Genomic DNA, 18,748 nt, shown 5'->3' with positions numbered 1-18,748 from the left:
GTGACATGCAAGATTTATTGTATTAAAATTTAAATACAAAAGATTTTAATATAAGTACATGGTTAAATATTTTACCACTTGCTTGAACAATTTAATATATAATTATATAGAAGTAATGCATTGAATAATACATTGTTTAAATTGTGTTTACGTGAACGCGCGTTCACAGCAGTGGTGCGTCTGACAGGATTATTCTCTCCAATAAATGCATCATAGAAATAAAAACTTCTCATAAAAAAGCCCTTTTGAAATTTGTTTGTCATATATATGTATTAACTAACATTAACGAACAATGAATGACCAATATATTTGTTAGTATTTATAAATCTTTTTTTAGTTGGTAGTTAAAAAATAAAACTATTTAAGCTCTGGTCCATTAATATTAACAAATACTTCTATAAATTTAACAAAGGTTATTTGCAAAAGTCAATTTTAAAAAGATTTAAATATGTTTATTTATTTTTTTAAAGAGATATCTTATGTTAACATTTTTTAACTTTTACAAACCATTACCCTCCCAGACAATTTATGTGACAGATAGATAGATAGATAGATAGATAGATAGATAGATAGATAGATAGATAGATAGATAGATAGATAGATAGATAGATAGATAGATAGATAGATAGATAGTGTCTGTGTCAATTTTCCCCAAACAAACCAACCAACCCCCCCCAAACCTGTAAACCTAGGGGAAACACTGTATAGTTATGTTAATATTTAGAATTAGCTTTTATTTTTATATTTACAGTTTTCATTTCAGTTTATTTTTTAATAATTTTGTCAGTTTTATTATTATTTAAGTCTCATTTATTTTAAATAGTTTTAAATTAAATGTATTTTTAGATTAATAAACTCTAATCTAAAATTTTAATTAAAATAAACTAAACGTAAATAATCAGTTAAAAAAATATTTTATACTAATTAGTAATTTTACTGCAACTCATTTTTTTTCAGTTAGTTTCACATTTTTTAGTTTATCCATTTAGTATTTATATTTTATTTCAGCTTAATATCAAATCAACAAAAATATTTGTAATCGTTTTAGTTAATAAACCTGGTTAAAAGTCAAGATGCAGCCTGAACCCATTTATTTTAGTTTATTATATTTTTTATTAATATTTCAAATCATCTTTAATTTATATATTTTTAGTTTCAAGTTTTTATTTATTTCAAATTGTATTGCTTTTTAACTAATTTTAACAAACTTATATCAGTTTATTGCCAAGGTAACATTTTAAATTTGTTTAGTTGAAAATTTGCAACTAATATTTATATTTAATTTCAATTAACAGATGTTTTTCACAGTTTTAGTTAACGATAATAACCCCTGTTCAGATGCACATGCGTGTTCAGTGTTGTCCGTACCCCAGAGTTCCACCAGTCTGGACAGGATGATGAAGCATGTTTTCTGGGCGACCGGGTCTGGGAAGTCCACGGCTCCCTGGATGATGGTGAACAGCACACGCTCGATGTTCTCCGCTCCTGCCCAACACAAGGTGCTTCAGTCAGGTCATGTTTGGTGTGTTTTCCGTACAACGCCGTAACTCGTGCTTCACTACTATAGTGCGATGCATCGTTGAAGATATCAACTAGCGAGTCACGACTGTTTCCCGAAACCGTATTGTCGCAAATTGGTCGTTCAATCACGTTGGTTAATGATGTCACGCAGGTGATAGAGTAATAACTACTGTTAATGAATATGTTTGAGATCGAATTAACGCTAGATGTTTTGCTATATATCACAGACATGTCATTATCACAGTTATTTGCCTTCAATCATAAGCTGTGTCCCAAATGACACACTATGCACTCAACCATGTAGTGTATGAACTTTAAACGTTTATTCAACATCGGAGTCTGATGCCCCTCCCCCTCCGCTACGTTATTAAAGCTTTGCCAGTCGAGTGCATGATGTGTCCAACGTTCCACACTTCGTCTTTTCAGTTAAGTGCTTCATCTTAAAGTGCACTCTCTCTTTTTAGAATTTTAAGTGTGAACACTTGCACTACTCGCACTATTTATACTACAGAATGGCGTAGAATAGTGCACAAGTACGCGATTTGGGACGCACCTAAAGACTCGTTCTTATGTACTAGAGCTCGTTCGCACATGCGCACACTTCAAAAACGGTGCTTTAAATCTCTTGACAAACTAAAAGACGTGAATGACATTTGTATGTATTCTAAATAAAAGATACAGATTGTACTGAATGTTAACTTGCTTATTTGGCTCAAGATAAAGATTAATTAAGTCCACATGTTATAAAAACAAGAAACTCTTCTTCTAACCACAGGTCGAGATCGGAACGATGGTTTCGGGAAACACCGACTCGTTGAACTATGATAACGAATGAACTTAGTTGGCTAGTTTATGGTTTCGGGAAACAGGACAGCAGTGGCGTCTCACCCTGACTGGCCATGACCTCGTTCATGCCACTGCTAGCGATGGTCTGAATGAAACTGAAGTAGCTTCTTCTCAACATCTGCTTCTCCAGCGCAGCCGTCTGATCGTTCTCCTCCGCTGGACGAGACAACACCTCGAATATGGCCATCACCAGAGGCATGAAGATCTCCTGGAGGAAAGGAGACACCTGGTTCTGGGAGAACAAGAGAGTCCATTACAGTCATGTTATATTAAGGCACACCAGGTGAATAGGGTAACAAAACAATAACTAATAGATATCACCATACTTCACCATTTCATTGATTGCAAACATTTTTTTGTATTAACAGTTTTCATGTTTAAATATGAAAATGATGCATTATCTAATTAAATATGCACTAATTTGTAATTTTCTAAAACAGAAATCTGAACATTAAATGAAGTCAGGTTCAAAATTCTTGATTCATTTTTTTGTATATATTAGAGTCAAAGGTTTTTACAGAGGGGATTTTGGATATCTATCACTCCACAAATCAGGAAATGCTGTCAACAGCCAAAACTAAATTTATTTTCATAATTTTTTTAGGAATAAAATTATGTATAAAATCAGGAAAATTAAGTGAACCTAGTCAGTTCCTTTAGTATGCATGTAGACATTACAACATTTTTATAAAAAAAAAAAATTATTACATTTTTTTTTTTTTTTAGTAAAGTTTTAGCATTTTTAGTCCGAATTGAGCATTTTTAGGTTTTTCTATGTGTACTGAAAGCATTCCATTCATTCCTATGGGGGTCAAGTTTTCTTCCAAAGGATTTGTTACATTTTTAAGTTGCAACCACAAAACTCCTCGAACCCATTCAATTATTTATTTTGTGTGTATTCGTGGTGACAGAAGTCCTAGTGTCTTGGACCCCTCTGATGAACAATTTTTCATAAATGTAAGAGTTTCGGGTCAAAGTGACCCGCGAGAGAAGGTTTATTTGGATCATTCGTGCAGCCCTACCTTAAACTTGGCTGTGATCTGACTGATGAGAGGAATGAACTCCTGCAGGTCTCGAGGCTCGCAGTCCTTCAGCATGTGCTGCGACGCCGCAGGGATAAAGGGCAGCACCTCTTCCTCGAGGCAGATGATCATGCGGTGGATGAAGGAGCGAACGGCGCTGCGTAACGGGCCTCGCTGGACGGGACAGCTCAGCGCCGGCAGGACCGTCTGCAGGCAGTCCAGGTAAACCTCCGAGCAGCCGCACTGCTTCACCGTCTGCTTGTTACTGAACGCTTTACTGGTGCGACTGAGGAAGAGGAGCAAATTACTGATGGGTCCTTCATGGAAGTTCTTCGTTATAAAAGTCTTTCGTTCATTGCGTCTGTCACGTGACAAATGAACGAAAGACTCAGAAGGTAAAGTCATTATTTATGTTCCCTGTAAATAATTTTTGACTGCATAATGATTTCTTAATTCAGAATATGATCAAGATTGCATAAGTGGGCATATTCAGGCAATTTAAAGTATAACATTTAAAGCCACTTAAATGAACAAAATGACTCAAAAAAAAAAAGATTGGTTCATTTTGATGAGCGAGATCGAATAAGAGTACACACTGCCTCCGAAACTTTCGTCCATCATAAAAAAATTCAGATCAAGTTTGTTTTTCTGTGTTTTCCGCATCCGTAGCAAGTATTTTGAGAGGCGTTTTGTCAGAGCCACCGAATGATGAATACAGAAAAACGCATGCCAAAGTTTTTCAATCTTGTACGTCAGAACGTAGGCTCACTATTGGCCGACACTGGTCATGTGTGTGATGCGTATGACGTACAACCCAGAAGCGCTGCGCTGTTACACTACGTGAACTCATTCAGAGGAACACACAGAAGAAAATCAATAGTAAAGTCGTTATTTTTGGGGGTTTTTTGCGCACAAAAAGTATTCTCGTCGCCACTGTAGTCACTTGGACTATTTTAAACATTGTCTTTACTAACTTTCTGAGCCGGCAAGTTTCAATAACATAGAAGCCTATGGAGGAGTGAGACAGAAATATCTTAATTTGTGTTCTGAAGATGAACGAGAGTCTTACGGGGTTGGAACAACATGAGGGCGAGTAATTACTGACAGAATTTACATTTTTGGGTGAACTAACCCTTTAAACCACTTTAAAACTTTTATTTATTTTTGCAGTTCAGGTGTGTGTGTGTGTGTGTGTGTGTGTGTGTGTGTACCTGGCGAACCCCACAGCGTGACTCAGACAGTCCGCCAGCGCCGCCTGTCTCTCTTCATCGCCCTCCTGTGGCAGTTTGGCGAGTAGCATCCGAAACGCCTCCATTAGCGGCGTGAGAAGGCTCCGCATCAGAGCCTGTTTGCGTTCGGCCGGACTCTCTCCGTTCACGATCAACACGCCGGCCGTCTCAAACATGAACAGCTGGTCGTCGTTGCTGAGCAGCGCTGGAAACCCATTCTCCTGGAGAGACAGAGAGACAACACGTAAAGTAGACGTTTACGGCATATTTAAATGCAGCTGAATGATTTTTATGAGCCGTTTTACCGGGGGAGCGAGCTCTAACAGGTCCTGTATTCTGCTGAGTATGTCCTCGATGAACGCGTTCATGTGTTTACTGCACAAATAAACAAGAGAGTATTATTAGATAACGCAAACTCTGAATCAACATGCACCAATGCTACAATTTTCTATGTCAATCATTTGTTAAACAGGTATTCATTACTTCAGTAAGCTCATTGTTTCAGCCTTAAATTCTTACATTGTTTAAATGAATACATTTTTTGCTAACTGTGATTTGCATATGTACATTTCTGAAATACAGTTTCCTCTGATACTCCAAATTGTAATGTGGACTCATGCATTTTCTATAAAGCTGCTTTGAAATGATGTGTATTGTGAAAAGCGCTATACAAATAAATGTGAACAATATTATTAACATTGATTAAATGTATAAACGTACTGTAAAATTCTGTCAAATGTAACATTTACTAGTGATGCACCTACACGGACATTTGAGTCATTATTTCCATTTGTCTAATAAAATAGTGCCAGTATATATTTGAGGTTCCTTTCGTGTCATATCGTGCTTGAATGGTTTAAAAGCACTTGAATGAATGATAGCGTGATCATATAGTGTAACGGATGCTGTGTTTGTGTGTGTGACTCACTGCAGGGTTTTGATGAAGCGTGAGAACAGGTAAGCCACTCGACTGCGCACCTTCGGACTGCTGTGCCTCAGACCACGCTGGTCTAAAAACGCCATCTGAACAAAACAAAAACACACGTAAATCTCTCAAAACTCAGGTCGAACTAAATCTGCACCCCTCTCACATCTCTAAATGTGTTTAAATTATGGGTGACACATAAAATCAATCATGTAAAAAGGAGTGTAATTGAATAACAGGCTTGAAACACTCACCAAGACACTGGGAATGTGCTGCGGCTCAACCAGGAAGAATTTATCATAGCGAACGACGGTCTCGAAGAACTCCAGAGTAACAGAGGAATGCTGATACCCGCTCACGCCACAGGAGATGAGCTACACACACACACACACACACACACACACACACACATCAGAGAGCTGTCATCATGATGCAGACCTTACTTTGTGCCCGATTTAATCACTCATCTTTCATTGAGTATGTTTACATGCACATCAATGTGGTAAAATAGAATTATTATTACTATATCTTTTCTTATATACTTTATTTCACTGTGACATATGAATAAAACACTTATTAAACTAAAATAAAAACTTTAACACTGCTACAAGTGAGCATAGCAAACTTGGAGCATTAAAACTTATGTCAGATAACCAGACATCCACGTTCTGTCGGCTACGGTGTGCATGTAAACGTGCTCATTTCCTATTCGCTCCGAACACTCCAGAGAAAAGCGAGGAATGCTGGTCTCACCGTCCTCATCATGGCCTGTAGCGTGCTGGTCTTAGCAGTGTCTCCGGAGAAATGCGCTCCATGAGACGCGGGAAGAGCTTCACCCAGCATATACAGCAGTCTGATGGCCACCTCCACCTCCATGAACTGCACCGTCTGCCAGTTCCTACACACACACACATCAATGAACCAAAGTCAGGTGATGTCTTTAGATGGGCTTTTAAAGAGCACCTATTCTGCTTTTTTCCATCTGTCTTTAGTGTGTAATGTTGCTGTTTGAGCATGAAAAAGCTCTGCAAAGTTACAAATATTCTCTATATCAGTGATTCTGAACTCCCTGAAACGCCTCCATTGTAGTCTTGAGTTTCTTCCGGGAACAAACGCATCATAATCATAATATTCCTCATTTAAATAATTAATACGCAGAATAAAGGGGCGGGGACTGGTTGAGTTAGTTAGTAGTGTTAAACTGGTGTTATGGTAATGGACAGGACATTTCCCAAACACACAGAAAGCGCTCGACCAATCACAACACACTGCTCCAGCCGACCAATCAGAGCACAGTGTGCTTTTCAGAAGGAGGGGCTTCATAGAGACAGGAAGTAAACAGAGTGTTACTGACAGACTGAGAAGAGAGGAGCCGCAACAATGGAGAATATGAGGAGAATAATCAACATTCAAGCAGGAAAACCTGTTCTAGTAGAGCCTGAAAACAACAAGACTTTGATCCTCTTTAAATTTAGGATTTATTAAAGGGTAACTAAACCCTAAACCAACTTTTTTTAGTTAATGCTCTGTAAGAATGGGGCTTTATTAGTGCTGTTCACTGATTCAAGTAATTTTTTTAACATTTGTGTTTAAAGTGTTTTAATTTTAAAAAATATAGTATAAAAACGTCTGAGTGCTGCCCTCTTCAGGTTGAACAGTGGCTACTGCAGTTGAATTTTCCAATTGGAAGTTGTGGTACACTCTGACGTCAGAGGGTACCAGTTAACCACGCCCCAGCCTACAGAGAGCTACGTCTCAGATGCACGCCCCCTCTCCACTGGGCTCTGCCTACTTTTCCAGCATTTTTCAAATATTGCCAGTGGGTGGAGTCAAGCTCTGACCAGGGGTTTAGTTACCCTTTAAAGGTCATATGAGTGCAAGGCTGTGATGTCATAACAATGAAGACTTCAGAACAACCTGTTTTGCAGGTACTTAGAGTCGCGGAAGCGGCGTGCTGAAAATTAGAGCATGTCTATGTAGTGCATTAAACAAAAGAACAAGGAAAATCCAGTTTTCTCTGATTTTAGATATCAGTGTGTTGTGCAGGTTCATGTCTCACTGCATGGTGGAGTTGAAGACTCTGTGCACAGACTCCAGCAGGAGCTCAGGAGAGACTTGAGCCAATCGATCCAGCAACATCTTCAGTTGTTTCCTGTATTCGACAAACATGGCCTCATCCTCGCCCTGAGAGAAGCAAACCTATATTTATATACAAACAACAATTTATATAATCGGGCTGCAAGATGTTTCTAAATAATCCCGAGATCGCAATATGGCTCAATAGGGCTGTCAAAATGGCCGAAATGCTACATTTTCTTAAATATTAAAAGCTTTCTTAAATATTGGCAAAATTTTAATTATATTCGAATTATAAAGGTAATACTTAATGTTACAGGGAAAAAAAGTACTGTATTGTCTCCTAAGCCCACAACAGGATGCAAGCTAGAACGATAAACAAATATAAACCAAATCAAGCATCAAATCTTTTATTGAGATGAAATTCACTTTTTAGAGTGCATTAACTTTTGAAACAATTGTTCTTAAATTAGGTTACAATAGTGCATAAAACTGTGCAAGTGCATCAGTAACCTGAGCAGGGTATAAAATCTGATAAAAACTGGATAAGCTAACAAAAACAAACCGCTTCAGTCACGCCATCATCATGTCTCGCACGCCTCTTGACACCAAAAATGTAATGCACAGTTTTTGCATTCAAATGTGCACTTTTTTTTTTTAACTCAACGAATATTCGAAATTCTAATTTTAATTTGACAGCCCTATGGCTTAGTGTGATTATCAAACAAGGGAACGCAACACTCGCCACTGTGAACACTGTGTTGTCACGACAAACACTGTACATGTATATTGCCAAAGCACGCTAAGAACAGATCAGACTTTTCCACACTGACCTCATTCTCGAAGTTATACTCGTCATCGTACTTGAGTTTGTTCATCACAGCCAGCATGATCGCCTGTTAGCAAGACAACAACAATCATAAGCGACAGCACTACTCAACACTAACGCACATGAGCCTGTGATGCTGCCGTACCTCCACGTTGCTCTTCTGCTGCTCACTGAGAGCTGGGAGCTGGAAAACACAAACACACAAAGTTAAACATGAGGTTCATGAGTAGATAGGGCTGGGGAAAAAAATAGATTTTTCAATTAATCGTTTTTTTTTTTTTTTAAATGTGGTCGATTCAAAATCGATTTTTAAAGGCCACAAATCGATATTTTCCCATATTTATACATCTATCACCCAGAAGTAGGGATGTAAACGGTTAATCGATTATCGATTAATTGTCGACAAGAATTTACTCGATTAAATAAAATTATTGTCGGTTAATTGAACATTGCGAACGTGCACTAGATTCTAGCGGGCGGCGAGAGACCCGACACAAACTTGAGGCGGTAAAAAAGAAACCAAACATGAGGCGGTCAAAACGGAGGGGAATGTGGGAGCATTTCAGAAACAGAGCTGCCAGCCCTCACGCATCACACCACACATCCATTATCTCATGCACAGAAAAATCGCGAAGCTAGACAGAGGCGGGGTGCGTTTCCCGAAAGCATCGTTGGCCAACTATGGTCGCAAGTTCATCGCAATGTCCATTGAACTCTATTGGTAACGACGGAACTTGCGACCATAGTTGGCCAACGATGCTTTCGGGAAACGCACCCCAGGTTAGCAATGATATATAAAAACTCAGCTCTCAGATTCTGTCAATTTTATTACGAAATTCAAACAATAAATACCGTTTTGGCGCTTGTAAATGCTATGTGACAGATCCCTAGCGCACGTGAACCGATCATCTCAAACGTTACTAGCTAATAGTAAAAAAAAAAAACACGAACACTGTTAAAAGATACAGTACAACTTACCGAAATGTTTATTTCTCATACATAATATCGATCAATCAGTGTTTTTCATCAGCGTGAATAGGTCAATAACACAGCTGGAGAACAATTATCTCACATTTACCTCAGGAAAGCCATTTAATGAACATAATATAGCTATAGCACGTAGTTGGCAAGAAAAAAAATAGCTATAGAGAGTATTTTTCTAAATATGTGTTCTATATTACATATTTATTATATTTTTACTTGTATCATTAAATAAAGTTATTATAATAAAAAACTCATCATATTTAATTATTTTTAACCTTAAATAATAGCCTACTACCAGCTGTTAGGGCTTTCTGTATGTTTACAGCATTAGGTGAGTTGTTGTTGTTTTTTCTTGAGAAAAATTAATGTCTATCTTGTGTAGCCTACCTAATATTTATCCAAATGAGTCAATATTAAATAAAATCACAATACCGGTAATTGAATTGAAATAATAAAAAAGCATAGCTTACCAGAAATTGTACCATGTAAACATTGTAACATGTTGTCGCTAAACCTAATAAAACTCAGTTTAGTTACTAAAATGTTAGTGACAATCACAATACACCTATTGTGATGCAATTTTTTTTTTTACAATTATTTTTACATTTTTTTATGTATTTTAATTTTCTGTGCATAATTTATTTTGTTAAACTACACAAATTCCATTATCTGTACCGTATCCCAACTGTTACAATAAAACATCAGTTGAGCAATATAACATGCATTTTTATTCAGTATATAAGCAATATTTTGCTTTTTATGTTAAAGACACTATTGATACCGTGAGAAATTTACATTCTCAGGAAAATAGCCGCTTATCAATTAATCGTTAATCGATCGATAAGGTCAATCAACTAATGATTAATGAATTAATCGATAATTTGCATCCCTACCCAGAAGCCAGTGTTAGTTTTCCTCCACTGTTCATAGGCTTGCCATTTTACACTAATGCTGGGAGATTTTATGTTTGTTTAATCTTAAACATAAAATAACCTGATCCTGTTTGATCAAGGCATGCGACTGTTGTCAAATTTTCAGCATAAATTTTTCATCTTGCATCAAAATCCTGTCTATTCATCGTATGCATTTGAAATATAGAGTTGTGTTTGTTTTAATGTACCCAAGTGTACCTATAATAAAAAGTTTAATATACAGGTTTGTGGCTCTTAATTTCTTTTTATTAATAAACCATTTGTAAACTTATGTCCACTGTTCTTTTATATAAATATAGGATTTGTATTAAATCTATATTCATAGAGACAAATCGAGAATCGAAATGGAATCGAAACATGTGAATCAATACCCAGCCCTACTGTAGATCATCTTATAATGTGTGACCCTGGACCACAAAACCAGTCACATGGGTCAATTTTTTTAATTTGAGATTTATACATCATCTGAAAGCTGAATAAATAAGTTGTTAGGATAGGACAATATTTGGTCGAGATACAACTATTTGAAAATCTGGAATCTGAGGGTGCAAAAAAATCGAAACATTGAGAAAATCTCCTTTAAAGTTGTGCATTTATGTTGGCGATTGTGCTGCATTCACTCACAAAACTAAATGTTTTATATATTTACGGTAGGAAATTCACAAAATATCTTCATGGAACATGATCTTTACTTAATATCCTAATGATTTTTGGCATAAAAGAAAAATCAATAATTTTGCCCCATACTGTTATTGTTGGCTATTGCCACAAATATACTCGTGCGACTCGTGACTGGTTTTGCGATCCAGGGTCACATATCGTCGTATAATCATGTCTGCGCACCTGTTTGAGCACATGCAGGTAGTCGTAACAGAAGCCCACGATGTTGGCTGAGATATCGTCATCTTCATGAATTAGCAGCTGTAGCATCAGGGGAACCTTTGACTCCACGGCGTGCAGTGTTTCCGCAGAAACCTTCAAATCCGTCTTGCTGAGTTTAGTCCAGCTTAGCACCAGAGACTGACCCATCCCGTTCACCAGCCGAGAAAACTTGGCCAGAAAATCCACATCCTCCTCCTGAGAGACACGACGTACACACAGATGACAAAACAAAGATGATGAATTGGTTACAGCAATTCTTGAATCAGTCTGAATCATATGCAACCTTATGAATATATAAAGAATATATAACGATTAGTGCGATTGATGCTAACCATGCAGGGTACAATTTATTTAAATAAATATATGCGGTTTCAGAGTGAAGCGTGGCACTAAAATAAAATAAAAAGCTTGATGGTTTAACATCTGAAAATGAAGAAATTAAGGTGTAGATTAATAGTCTTATAAAATTATTTATATTAAATAGCTGATTTATTTCACAATACAATAGTATTACAATACATTTTATTTGTAATGTACTTTTTTTAAAAAGTAAAAAAACAAATTCATTATCAAAATAATTTTTTTATTTTTTATTGTAAACAAAATAAGAAATATATTGTAATGATGGTAACACTTTACATTAAGTTCCCAGTTAATTAATGCAATAACTAGCAATAAGCAATACATTTGGTGTTACAGTATTTAATAATATTTCTTAATGTAAGTTAATAAAAATACAGCCGTTCATAATTCAGATCCATTAAATATTAACAGTTGCAACTATCATACATTTTTATATTTAATCATATATTTGTACATGCTGAAATCAACATCAGCTAAGATTAATAAATGCTTTAGAAGTATTTTTCATTGCTTACTGTAAAGTGTTACCATAATATTATTGTAATGTAGAATAAAAAATGTATTTAATAAAAATAATTGTATTACAGAAAAACAAAATGTATGTTTTTGCCAATATCGTTCAGCCCTACCGAGAAACACCGTTTCTAGTTAACTCTCTGAAAGCAACATTACAACCGAAGATATGTAATGTTTTTGAGACTTCAGTTGCTCGTGACAACATGGTTGTATTGCTGATGTTTTTGCACACCTGTTCCACATTGAAGAACCCTGCGGACTGCAGCACCTGACACAGAGACTCCACCAGTTTGGTTTTGTCGACAGGATCCATGCCCTTATTGATGATCTCAAACAGACAATCGCACGCCTCCTCCCGCAGCTCCTCCATGGACATGTGGCTGAGCAACAGATTCACAAACCTACAAACACACAAACACACAGAGCTCTCATATAAATAGACAAGGAGCTGCATTTTCATCAAAAAGGTCATTAAGAAGGTCATTAGAGCCGATATATTTGAGCGAGATACACATGTATTAGTGGTCGACGGATGTATCAGCCTTTATGTTAATTTTTTAAAGTCCCCCTGTGGTGAAAATCCAGCTTTTAATGTTGTTCATATGTCTATGTGGTGTTTTTAATATGCTTTAAGAAAAACCATGTGTAAATTCATAAGTCGACAGCATTGCTGAGTATTTTCTCCTTAAAACTGCAGTGAACCAAAGACAGTCTCAAAAACACGCTTTGAAATCGCTGGTGTTTCTGACGTCACAAACTACCTTGTAACCAATCAGATCAACGTGTGATCGTCAACCAGTGGATCTCTGAGCTGAGTGAGTGAGTGGAGGCGGGGCTCATTTGCATATTCATAGAACCACATACTGATAAGGCAAAGGTGTCGAGTTACATTCAAGATATTTTAAGGCATGAAGAATTATTTTTTAAGTAAAAAAAAAAACTTTTAAATATGTCATTTTGGTGATCAAAGATGAGTTTTAAGTGACAAAATTGACTACAGGGGGACTTTAAGTATCACCATAGGCCAATAAGTTATTCTGTTTGGCCAATTTGTCTAAAGTGGGACTTTTATTTTGACAGCTCAGCTGCCAAAATTCTGATTGGTCAATGTCAACATTCCGAGGTGCATTAATCTATGATAACGTCAATAACAACCCTAAATATAACACGCCACCCAGTCTGCACTTCATTCATGTCTCTCTTTAGATACCGGCCAGCATGCTCTAAAATATCTGCCTTTTCATCAAATATCATCAAAAAAAATCAATATGGGTCAATATGTATGAGGTTTATCAGAGGTTGACCTGTCGTTGGCGATGAGGTTGAGGTCGATCCAGGACACGTACGCGCCCACCACCTCCAGACACTGGCAGGTCAGCTCGCTGTGTGTGTGCTGGTACGTCTGAAGGATCTGGAACCAGGACTCCACCAGCGCCGGGATGCACTGCTCGCGCATGCCGTCTTTAATCAGAGTATTTCTGCGAGTCTCCTGGGGGGGAGAGATGTTTTGATGACACGAATGTTTGGTGCAGACGCGCGGTTTCATTTAACACACACTTGACGCTCTCTGTGTTTTTAGCCTCTTCCGCCTCACTATAAGGTCATGAACGCATGAACTTCATCTCCAGAGTCACTCTGACTGTCACTTCATCAGCATTTTGCTGTTTCATTTGAGGAAAACTATTGCTCGTCATAAAACACACGGAAACTCAAAGGTCTTTATGGCAACCCCTTTTATTTTTCAAAATAAAAGTCCGGTTTAACTTGAAAGAAATGTATACCGTTGTACAGTATACTTTAGATACATCTCGGTGTAATAATTATACTAAACATTAATAATAATAATATATTATTATCATCAAAACTTTAATTTAAGGAATAATACATTTGTCTTTCATGTTTTAATTTTAACAGTAAAGCTCATTGCGCATCATGTTGTTTGACAAAAAAAAAGTTTAATTTCATATGATTAAAAGATTATGATTTAATTAAATTAAAAATGTATGTTTTATGTCTTAATTTTATTACCAGAAAATACACATTAGACATGCTTTTTGATTATTTAAATTTAATTATACCATTAAAATGAAGTCCAGAAAACTGAGAACACAGAATTTGGTAAAAATAAAACGGAATTTGAGAAAGAAAAAAAACATTTCTTAAGGCCCTAAACATGTAATTTTTGTTAATCTTTTAATGAATTGTTAAATTGTTAAAGTTTCATGATAACATATTTTTTTTATTTAACCATTAAAATGAAGTCCCAAAAAAAAAAAAAAAAAAAAAAAAAAAATGTAAATGAAAAAAAAACAAACAAACAAAAAAAAAAAACTGATTGTTTGGGCCTGCTTTACCTCCGGGCTGTGCAGGATGTCCCGATCGACCACCTCAGCATCGATGGCCATCAGCATCCGCAGGTAAATGTCCACACCGTTCGGATTCAGTCCCACCAGAGCGAGGATGTCAAAGAAGAACTTGGGCCAGAAAGTCAGATACTCCTTCACAAACGTCAGGGCCAAAACCTGCGCCGCCTTATTCCTGATGAAGGGCTTCTCCGGATGCAAGTTCATCAGCTGGACGAAAGCACCAACACGCAGAGATGGAATCATATTTCAATGATTACGCATTCATACGCACATGAATATCAATCAAAAGGCCAACAGCACTAACCTGAGCCTGCAACCACTTCATCAGGGTCTCTCGGATCAGCTGCTGTTGAGCCGCGGAGAGCGACCCGTGTCTGCAAAACACACAGCGTTTAACGCCATACATTGATATTTTGTGTACTTTTTAACGATAGAAGCCATATGCAGGAGAATAGATCATAAACTGAAATAAGTTGAAGCACTAAAATTATTACCTGGAAATAAATGAAAACAAAAATAAAAATAAATGAAACCTAAAAGCAATATTTTTAAAAAATACAATAAAATGACAAAAGCACAATGAAATTACTAAAATATTAAACCATTAAAATTAACATGAAAACAAAAATATTAATATAAGCTAATTTAAAATATTAATAAAACTAAAAAAAAAAAAAAAATAGAATAGCACTGACCAGAACTAAAAGGACCAGGTCTAATTGTTTGGTTAGTGCTAAATTTGTTAGGTAATGTTAAGTAAGTGACCGACACAATCTCCCTCCAAATATGCATCATTCTTAAACAGTAGCAAACTAATATTTATGTGTTATGGGTCTAAAGTCGGCATAAATGAAAATTCAGCCTATCTATTCTCTGAATGCATGTTATAATCAACATGAATCTTGATTTGTTGTATACTGTGCAGTTGATGACGTCAATTTTAGTTTTTATATTCGTATATTATTATGCTGCTGTAATGTGTGAATTTAATAAAGACTATCTAATCTAATCTAAATGATTTATCCATGAATACATTTTTTTAAATGTTTGGGAATGTTTAATCATTCATTTAATCATATGACGTATGCTGGATCCTCCAATCATTCAGTCCCCTTAAACTCCGCCCCTGCCAGCTCAAGCTCATTTGCATACACTTTTGAGTGCCACGCCCACATCTCAACATCCAATCAACAACCGATACATAGACGCAAAAACCCCACCCTACTTTTTTCTCAATCCGGAAGATCTGTCGCTACTTCTGTTTCAGTGTGACTTTAATGTACCACCACACTATGATACAATTAAAAATTTTCTAACACAAATATTAATGCAAAAACATGCAAAAGATTCAGTGATACCTGAATTTGATCTGGTGCTCCAAGACTTGAAAGCAGAAGAACTTCACATGATCGTCACTGACAAAAGAACACACATTAAATTATTCAATATTATTAAATGAAGAATATCAGTACGTTCCTCTACTACATTATGGCATTAATACTATATTACAGCAGGCTTTGCTGCGACATTTCTTGCATCCCTGCATTAGGCTCAGCAGTGTGATGCTCACCTGTAAACCCCTTTAACCAGGGCTTCAGCACACACACCCCATCCATCCCGAGACTCTTTCAACTGCTCAAAATATGCCAGCGCCTGAAAGTACACAGAAAACATGAGAGTTTTTCTTGCAAAAATCCAAAGTTGGTTATGCAGTGCATGTAAACAGAAACACAGTGTGTAAATGAATGAATTTAAGAGCACCTATTATGCTTTTTCCCCAATGTTCATCTTTCTTTAGAGTGTAATGTTGCTGTTTGAGCATTAAAAAGCTCTACAAAGCTCCAGTTGTTCTCTATATCAGTGTTTCTGAACTTCCTGAAACGCCTCCATTGTAGCCTTGAGTTTCTTCCGGGAACGAACATGTCACAATATTCCTCATTCTAATAATTCATACGCAGAATAAAGGGGCGGGGCCTGGTTGAGTTAGTTAGTAGTGTGTTAAACTGGTGTTATGGTAAGGGGCAGGACATTTCCCAAACACACTCGAAGCGCTTGACCAATCACAACACACTGATCCAGCCGACCAATCAGAGCACAGTGTGCTTTTCAGAAGGAGGGGCTTCATAGAGACAGGAAGTAAACAGAGCGTTACTGACAGACTGGGAAGAGAGGAGCCGCAACAATGGAGAATATGAGGAAAATAATCAACATTCAAGCAGGAAAACCTGTTCTAGTAGAGCCTGAAACAACATCAAGGCATAATAGGTCCTCTTTAAGTGTATATATGTGTACTGTAGTGTTTTGTTCTCACCCTCTGCCTGTAACAGGCATCAGCGTTGGGGTTCAGTCCCATGAGGGCCTGCTCGTCCATGATGGCAGGTAACGCCGACTCGCAGGCCATATGTGGGTTAGCTGCTGTCCTTGATCAGTTTATTCCCAATCTCCGCACAGGACACACACATCTGAGTGAGAGACACACACACAAACATGAGTCAGACTGAAATATCTTAGCGTACACACAATACAAACACCATAATATACAGTCAGATCTTAGGCAAAGCAGTGGTTGATGATACACTGATGATATAACCAGAGAGCAGGGTGACCAATGACTGATACAATATAACACTCTTATTATACCATATTTACTCAATCAACCAAAGAAAAAAAGAAGAAATTTACATTACACAGGAAGCAAGTTAACAATTATGTTAATCAAGCAAGTGAACAGTTTGAGACCACAGAGACACTGATTTTGATCAAAATATGTATATATATAAGCCAATATATTAGTCTATCGCTAAAAACACACTGGAAAATAACAGTTTTGCAGCTTGTGTAGTTTACTTAATTAAAATGAGCTGAAGCAACATACACCACTACAGTACATTTTATCACAACTTAATTTTATTGTGTTCAGTCTACTTAAGTATGTTGACCTGAAGTTCACTTTTTACTCATTTGAGTTGAGACTACATGAATCACAGCATTGGTGGATTTCTGATGCTAAATTGATGATTAATCAAATGAATGATGTATGTGCTTATTCGCTTTGTTCATTTTACTTAGTTAAGTGGATTATGTACTAAATTCTATGTGTGAGGTTTACTAAATCAGAGTTGAAAACCATACATTTTACTTTTTAATGTGATCTTATACCATAGTAATTACATGGTAACTTGAAAGAATAATAAAAGTTTAATGAGATGAACATGACCATTTCAGGTCACACATTCATAGGAATGTCAGTTTGACAAAATTAGATAATATTAATATGATCTTTAACAAAGAGATAGCTATTTGATTATACAATTTAACGTCAATATTTACTGAAGAACATTAATGACCTCACCAGAGCAATAACAACAGATCAATGACCAAACACACACACACGCTGAATCAGCACTTTCTCTTTCATTCCCTCTTTCACTGTGTGTAGTTTAAGAAATGTAATTGTACGTTATGATTTTAGGATGTGGTACCAAGGTATTCTGACATATATACCATGGTATTTCCATGGTATTGTTAGAATTTAACTTATATGGTAATCCATTACCTGACAGCACCTCTGTAACTACTTTTTCTGATGCAACACGGGCCCAATAGTGAGTTTAACCAAAGCCATATGAGCCACTGACCCAAAGCACTATTCGATTTTCACCATATAATTATATTTACCTCAGATATTGATATTTGTTATTACTATTATTACTCGTGTATCATAAAAATAACAGCGTAATTCCTGCGCGCTCGCGCTGCTAACCGACAAGCGTGTCACGCGCGTGCCGAATCTCAGCGAACGTGGCGTGACAAGACTGAGAAAACACGTCGAAATAACGACAAACCTCCGTTTGTACAACAAAGCGGACTCACATGTGTGGTGTTGAATCACACGCGCGCGTAGTTTAATGAGTTATCGGCTTAATTGGTGGTGGATAAGAGTTGTTGTGAATGTGATGATGACAGACGGCTCGCGCAGCAGCACCACCATCCGCGCGCGCTGTCAGACAAAAGACTCGCGCGTAACTTTCATTTAAATGAATAAGACATGCCGCGACCGTGTAAATGTACGGATATGATTGAGGTTACCGCACCTTACCATGAACTTTACCGCTCCATCATCATCCGCCCTGCTCAAGTGACTCAGTGCGCATGCTATAGAATCAACAGCGGCGTGTCGGGCCGACCGGATGTGACGGGGCCAAGAACAGGAAGAACTTCAGAACGTAGACGCGCGCGCACACGCACACTTTACGT

General features: G+C 36.9%; 2 protein-coding genes across 3 annotated transcripts in view; one reads left to right on the top strand and one right to left on the bottom strand.

The window, feature by feature from the left end:
- The window catches only part of ripply2 (ripply transcriptional repressor 2), a 486,302-nt gene that overhangs the window by 35,773 nt on the left and 431,781 nt on the right, over positions 1 to 18,748 (top strand). The window lies entirely within an intron of this gene.
- The window catches only part of xpot (exportin, tRNA (nuclear export receptor for tRNAs)), a 22,692-nt gene extending 3,944 nt beyond the window's left edge, over positions 1 to 18,748 (bottom strand). The window contains exons 1-20 of one of the 2 annotated variants that reach the window (XM_081363790.1): positions 18,591 to 18,748; positions 16,803 to 16,953; positions 16,062 to 16,144; positions 15,850 to 15,906; positions 14,796 to 14,865; positions 14,480 to 14,698; positions 13,430 to 13,614; positions 12,358 to 12,526; positions 11,208 to 11,441; positions 8,594 to 8,632; positions 8,453 to 8,515; positions 7,603 to 7,727; positions 6,297 to 6,441; positions 5,798 to 5,917; positions 5,547 to 5,641; positions 4,924 to 4,993; positions 4,601 to 4,839; positions 3,390 to 3,675; positions 2,410 to 2,599; positions 1,369 to 1,485 (exon numbers count right to left, since the gene is read on the bottom strand). In XM_081363790.1, coding sequence (XP_081219916.1) covers positions 1,369 to 1,485; positions 2,410 to 2,599; positions 3,390 to 3,675; positions 4,601 to 4,839; positions 4,924 to 4,993; positions 5,547 to 5,641; positions 5,798 to 5,917; positions 6,297 to 6,441; positions 7,603 to 7,727; positions 8,453 to 8,515; positions 8,594 to 8,632; positions 11,208 to 11,441; positions 12,358 to 12,526; positions 13,430 to 13,614; positions 14,480 to 14,698; positions 14,796 to 14,865; positions 15,850 to 15,906; positions 16,062 to 16,144; positions 16,803 to 16,892 — 2,596 coding nt within the window. In that variant the 5' untranslated portion in view covers positions 16,893 to 16,953; positions 18,591 to 18,748. Of the gene's footprint in view, positions 1 to 1,368; positions 1,486 to 2,409; positions 2,600 to 3,389; positions 3,676 to 4,600; positions 4,840 to 4,923; positions 4,994 to 5,546; positions 5,642 to 5,797; positions 5,918 to 6,296; positions 6,442 to 7,602; positions 7,728 to 8,452; positions 8,516 to 8,593; positions 8,633 to 11,207; positions 11,442 to 12,357; positions 12,527 to 13,429; positions 13,615 to 14,479; positions 14,699 to 14,795; positions 14,866 to 15,849; positions 15,907 to 16,061; positions 16,145 to 16,802; positions 16,954 to 18,585 lie in introns of both variants that reach the window. The other variant, XM_081363791.1, reaches the window with a different exon arrangement.

Source organism: Scardinius erythrophthalmus (genome assembly GCF_964197995.2).
Source record: "Scardinius erythrophthalmus genome assembly, chromosome: 4".
Lineage (NCBI taxonomy): Eukaryota > Metazoa > Chordata > Actinopteri > Cypriniformes > Leuciscidae > Scardinius > Scardinius erythrophthalmus.
This window is presented reverse-complemented; position numbering and strand designations above follow the sequence as displayed.